The following is a 6,000-nucleotide window of genomic DNA, read 5'->3' as shown; positions in this document are numbered from 1 at the left end:
TGGCGTATATATACTCTCTCCTCCTCCCAACTTTCCCTCTCTTTTTCTTTCTTCTTTAGCTCTCTTTGCCTATTGGCTTAGATCAAGTGTAGTATCTGTTCTTTTCAGTTTAATCTCTGAAAGTTTCCTATTGGGAACACTTTGATTATTCTCATTTTTGGATCCCGCAACTTGGCCTCTGTGCTTGCGCATGCCTCGTTGCACTGTGTCATCGGGCTTACACTACCCTCGATCGACGCGAATCCTTTTTCATCAACCGTGTCGGCTTGTCCAACCGTTTGGAGAAGAAGTTGTCCATGTCCATATCCATGCCATGTGTTTGTATATGAAGCTCAGCCTTGATTGAACCTCTGCCTGTGTCGATGAAGTCTTAATCTTGTTGTCACAGTTCGACGCGTCAGTTATGTTTTGTGACGGACATCACATGTCACGATCGTTGAGTTTTGACTCGCTGTACATCTGGTAGCACTCGTGGTCAAGCACATGTGTCCCTCCTGGCCTGTCAACGTTCCTAGGCCATGACACTCTGTACGAGCGCCATCCGCGCAAATACTTTCTCCCATCAGCAGCGGTCCTAGAGCCCACGATCTAAATTTATAGTAGCATCTACAAAAGTCCCGATACAAGTAGCATCAAAGAAATCTCACTGTCATTAAGCGAATCGTTCTTGACTACGCGCGGGTAGCTGCCCACGGGCGAGTGGTAGAGGGTGGGCAAGGTGGATCTGGTATCAGGGGATGGGAAGGTAAATGGATGTGCTTAGGGACTGTCCCATAACCAAGTCTTGAAGAGAGCAGGGGCAGAGAGGCAAGATATTAGAGAAAAGTGTCAAATGACGGGTACAGTACACTGAAGGTCGCCGGCGAGGAATATATTTATCGTAATGTCAAGAGGAATTGGGTAAGAAAGGAATTGGGAAGGTTTGAAGGTCGCATGCGACAGAGTAGAGTGGATGGGGATGGAGGTTTCGATCAGACTGGTGGAGGGGAAAACACAGATTTTTCTCAAAGGAAGTAGGGAATTGACGCACTGTACATCAGGTTAGTATCGACTTGTTTTCCCGAGGACTAGGTTGACTTACGCAAGAGCAAAGGCCACGGAAACACCAAAGATGGAGCGGTTGCGGACCCGCTCCTCTCGGAGCTTGTTCTCAAGCACCTTGGCTTTCTTGGCCCGCTGGGTGGACTCGGCTGAGGTCTCCTCATCGTCTTCCTCGGGCTTGCGCTTCTTGGTCACCTTAACGGATTCCGACTCGGTGGCACCGCCGGCCTGGGCCTTGACGGCGTCTTCGACCATGCCCTTGGCCTGGGCGATCATTGCTTCCGTTTCAGCAGCGGACGGGACTTCAGGGAGGCTGACGGGCATATCAAGAGAGACAGTGGTCTGGGAGACCTTGACATCTTCTGGGGAACCAACTTCCACTGAAGGAACCGCCTTCTCTTCCTTGTCCTTCACCTCGTTCTTCTTCTCGATCTTCTTTTCGGTCTTCTTTTCGGCCTTCTTCTTTTCCTTCTTCTCTTCCTTGGTCTCTTCGTTTGTCTCCTCCTTGACGTCTTCCTCAGGCTCTGCGGTGGAAGCACTCTTGGTCTTCCGGCTCCTTGACTTCTTCTCTGGGGATCCGGTGGACTTCACTTGTGTCTCGCCTCGCACAGGTGCCAGCTCAGGAACCGTTTCAGTGTCCATACCACCGGCTGTAATTTCCAGTGCGGAGTGGAGGCTAGCGTTGGCAGCATTTGTAGACGGGGTGCCCATGACATCCTTTCCAACGCGAGTTGTGCGGGACTTGCGAGGGGACTGCTTGCTGGGAGAGGCGGAGCGGCCGCGACGGCGCTGAGGCATTTCCGGCTCGTCTTCTGGGATCTCGAACTTGGGCGGGGGAGTGATCTGCTTCTTTGCACTGGAGGGGCTCTGGACGATATCGGTGGGGTCCAAGAGAGCGCGTACCCAATCGTACATCTTGTATTCCTTGGATAGCTCAAGGGCTGGGTAATTAAGTCAGAACTTGTGTGGTCGATAGGGCAACCTGGGATAACCTACCAAACGTGGGAGAGATCCACACGTTGCCAGCGACTTCCTCCTCGCTGGTGTACTCCCGGGCCTTCAGATAGTCGCGCTCAACCTTCTCCTCATCGGCCTTGGCCCACGGGAATGCGATCTTGAACATTCCAGTTGCGCTGACGAACCCATCCTTGCTGCGACGCTGTAATCAGGCCAGTTAGCGGCATTCACGTCTCAAGTCGATGAAGATGCGCTCACCATTAGGAAGTACGTCTCAGGATGCTGCTGAGAGGTGTGGGATGGGAAAATCTCCGAGCCCTTCAAGTCCTTGGGCAGAGGAGCGCGCAGGTGAGCGTATTCGAAAACGCCCAGGTTCTCAGGCTTAGTGGCATTTGAGGTACCGATCTGGGCAGGCCTCACAGAGAGGTGTGTTTTTCCCAGACGGCGGCGCGCGAGTAGCTCCTCATCTAACATTTAAAGCGATTAGCGATGATGTCTCGGTCAGCCTCGAGGGAACACTAGGTGAGCAGCCGAAGCGCATGCGCGATCGCGCGACCACGCGCCAGACTGGAACTTACAAGAAGGAGCCACCTCCGTGAGGATGAGCGGGTTAAACTTCTTCGGCAAAGTTCGCGACATGGTGGGATATGGGGAGATGGAAGATGAAGATCTCGTGGCTGAGAGAAAGAGGGAAAGATGCGCCAACGGCGGCCACGTAGCAGGCGCGTCAAGCGAGAATTAGAACCCGTATTGTCCGATTCGGTTAAAATTCAAAGAGAAGCGCGCAAAAAAGAGAAAAAAGAAGCCAATTGATAACGGAAAAAAAGAGACCCGAGATAAAGCGAGACAATCAGGGGAGAGGAGAGAAGTCGCGACGGGCGTTGCGTCCGTTCTGGGGCTTGACTCGTTCCGGTAAGGTCCGGTGTGGTGCCGGTCAGGTGGGGTATTTGGGGGTTGTGGTTGGCCAATCTCTCAATTATACGGTATTTGCTCTCCCCAGCAGTAATCTATTGGTTATTTGACCCCGTGACGTGGCATTCCTTTCTTTTGTTTGTCGAAGTAGACACTTACTTCTTATCACTGTCGCCAATTCCCAGGTTAGGACAGTCTTTGGTCTTCGAATTTATACAACCCACTGAATGGCGTTATCTGAAACAAGGCGTCGACGCGTACATCCTCGTATCTGAGACTGAGACCAGAGTGATTACTCGATATTGATATCGAGGATATACCATTTTACGGCAAAGCTAGACTAACAAAGTCTGACCTTTTCATGCCGAACCTGCAGAAGTGTCTCGGTCCAATCTACCGGGCTCCAAATGCATATACATGTTGCATATTAAGACAACGTGGGCAGATACTCCTGAACCCCACTGGATACCCAAAACCGAGGCCTAGATCGTCTCAAGTTAACTGCAAACTGCAAGACATGACAATTCCACCAGGAAATCAAGATCAGTAGATAGCCTGCATCAAGTAGAGCAGACCCAATGTCAATATAACCGTGCAGGACTAACGGCGCATCTGCAATCTGCATCGAAATCCGAATAGCCTCGCCCCTCTCCCACCGCCTTTCCACCCCCACCAGACATCCAAAGAGGAGACGCTTTGTCTCTAGTTCCCTTCTCTGAAATCTATCTCTCTCATCCTTTCCCCTTTTCCTTAAATCCCTCTTTGTTCTTCGTCCGTTCATCTCGGACTCTTTCATATCTCTTCCCCGGACTACAATACCTTGGTTCCGTGCCCCGCCTTCTGTAAACAATGGTCGACAACCACGAGGACGATCTCGCCGCCACCCAGACTGAGGGTTTCAAGGTCGGCGAGAAGAAGACCATCGACGAATACAACCAGCTTGGTGAGTGATCCCCTCTAGTAGCTCGCATTAGCATTGACTATGCTACATCCATACTCTGTCCTGAACCTTCCCCAACTAAACACCCCATTCTTCCCCCGCAATAGACAAGGACGATGAGGCCCTGAACCGCTGGAAGGCCTCGCTCGGTCTCAACGGCGGCGATCCCATTCACGAGGCCAATGACCCCCGCAAGTGCATCATCAAGTCCCTGGCTCTGAAAGTCGAAGACCGTCCCGACGTCGTGATCGATCTCTCCACCCCCGGCTCGGTCGACAGCCTCAAGGACAAGCCTTTCACCATCAAGGAGGGCGCCAAGTTCCACATCAAGGTTACTTTCCAGGTTCACCATGAGGTCCTGAGCGGTCTCAAGTACCTGCAGGTTGTTAAGCGGAAGGGTATTCGAGTTAGCAAGGATGAGGAGATGTTGGGTAGCTACGCGCCCAGCACCACCACCAAGCCCGTTTACGAGAAGGAGTGTAAGTGGATTATTATCTCATCTGTGGAGTTTTTCGGTTTGGACCATTGCTGATTCTATCTTGCAGTCAACGAGGAGGAGGCCCCCTCAGGCATGATTGCCCGTGGACACTACAACGCTGTCTCCAAGTTCATTGACGACGATGCCCACACTCACTTGCAGTTCGAGTGGTCCTTTGACATTGCCAAGGACTGGTAAATGTGGGTTGAGAGAGAGCTATCTTGAATTCTTGAGCGGCTTGTTTGTTTCCAAAGCGTTGATCTTCTTTCTTTGACAAAACTTTGTTAGAGTTGCTCTTGCCGGGCCCGATGCTTTGTACCCGGTTCTATCGTTTTATGCGCCATGCTGAGGTCCTCGGTGTGATATATGTTCAGTCCAGATGCCAAATAGCAAACAAAACTCGCTGTTGGTGAATGCACAACTTTATCCAGAACTCCTGTCTAGTGCCAGTGGGAAAATGAAAATGTAAAAAAAGAAATCGTATGGTCAAACAAAACATTAACATAAACCAATGGGTATCACAGAAAGTAGTCAACAATTGGACTCGGACCGTCCTTGGTCTGCTGGGCCTGCTGTTCATTCCGATGAACATCGTTCTCAGGCGCGGCGTCGAATATATTGAAAAAGCGCTCTCCTGTGTCACTCACTTCAAGTACACTCGCTAGATTCCCGCAACGGTAGCAGTAGTTGGGAGCACTCCAGACCGTACTCAATTTGTCATCATAAAGAACCTGGTAACCTTCCTGGCAAAGCTGGTGTGCCCGTAGGATATGCGACATGCTATTGACCTCCAGGAACTTCCGGACAACTTGTGCACCGAAGGTGTATCCAGCACCACGGGGGGAGAGCGAAAACTCATCACGCTCTGTATCTGGATCCGACCAGACGAGATCGGCCATCGGGCCTTCGTGTGGAATCTCGCGGAATCGGTCTATGATCTTGATTTGATCGATGGAGTGAATGGAGGGAGAAAGACCGCCATGTACACAGAAGATCTCGTCATTAATCACGACACTCAGTGTCAAGAAGTCGAACATGTCGGTGAAGTAGTGCCAGACGTTGGCGTTGCCGTACTTGCGTGCACATTCGGTATAAAACCCATAAGATTGGGTGACTCCGCGAGACTCGTGATTACCGCGGATGAGGTGGACTCGAGAGGGATATCGTAGTTTTAGGCACACCAAGAGTGAAATCGTCTCCACACTGAACAGGCCGCGGTCGACATAATCGCCTGTATAGCTTCGTATTAGCAATGACCCATGCCAAGAAGTGCGGGCCAAGAGGTTCCGCCCAAAGGCTCTTTCCAATTCCAGCCCCAGTCTCAGGTTGAACTAACCAAGGAAGAGGTAGTTTGTATTCGGGCAGAATCCTCCAATCTTGAAAATCTCGATCATGTCGAAGAATTGGCCATGGATATCACCGACCACGGTGACTGGAGCAGCGATGTGGACCACATTGCTCTCCTTCATCAACAGTTCCTTGGCTTTGAGGCATATAGCTTCGATTACCGATTCGGCTAGCAGTTCTTTCCGGTACAGGCGGGCGATACACTCGTCGAGATCGACACTAGCTGCAACCAACAGATCAGTACACGAATCCAGCGCTAACTCGAAAACTCGGGGTCATTGACATACTTGGTAACCCGGGCATTGTGAGGGTTGTAGGTACAATG

General features: G+C 51.1%; 3 protein-coding genes across 3 annotated transcripts; 1 reads left to right on the top strand and 2 right to left on the bottom strand.

The window, feature by feature from the left end:
- Positions 1-1,004: 1,004 nt before the first annotated feature.
- N7446_001815 (KilA-N domain-containing protein) lies at positions 1,005-2,854 on the bottom strand (the record flags this gene model as incomplete). Its single annotated transcript, XM_058510564.1, has 5 exons — positions 2,577-2,854; positions 2,257-2,465; positions 2,038-2,200; positions 1,082-1,982; positions 1,005-1,029 (listed from the first exon to the last, which is right to left on the bottom strand). Exons 1-5 carry the CDS (start codon positions 2,635-2,637, stop codon positions 1,005-1,007), a joined length of 1,359 nt encoding a protein of 452 aa, XP_058376100.1. The 5' UTR covers positions 2,638-2,854.
- A 905-nt stretch (positions 2,855-3,759) lies between these two features.
- N7446_001814 (rho GDP-dissociation inhibitor) lies at positions 3,760-4,526 on the top strand (the record flags this gene model as incomplete). Its single annotated transcript, XM_058510563.1, has 3 exons — positions 3,760-3,853; positions 3,958-4,329; positions 4,396-4,526. The coding sequence occupies 3 exons, from the start codon at positions 3,760-3,762 to the stop codon at positions 4,524-4,526; spliced, it is 597 nt and encodes a 198-aa protein (XP_058376099.1).
- A 320-nt stretch (positions 4,527-4,846) lies between these two features.
- On the bottom strand, positions 4,847-5,978 carry N7446_001813 (serine/threonine-protein phosphatase; the record flags this gene model as incomplete). The annotated part of the gene is made up of 3 exons (XM_058510562.1): positions 4,847-5,559; positions 5,665-5,898; positions 5,963-5,978. The coding sequence occupies 3 exons, from the start codon at positions 5,976-5,978 to the stop codon at positions 4,847-4,849; spliced, it is 963 nt and encodes a 320-aa protein (XP_058376098.1).
- Positions 5,979-6,000: the final 22 nt, after the last annotated feature.

Source organism: Penicillium canescens, assembly GCF_028828765.1.
Source record: "Penicillium canescens strain IBT 15451 chromosome Unknown utg000002l_segment0_segment0, whole genome shotgun sequence".
NCBI lineage: Eukaryota > Fungi > Ascomycota > Eurotiomycetes > Eurotiales > Aspergillaceae > Penicillium > Penicillium canescens.
Note: the sequence above shows the minus strand (reverse complement) of the source record. Positions and strands in the feature narration are given on the sequence as shown.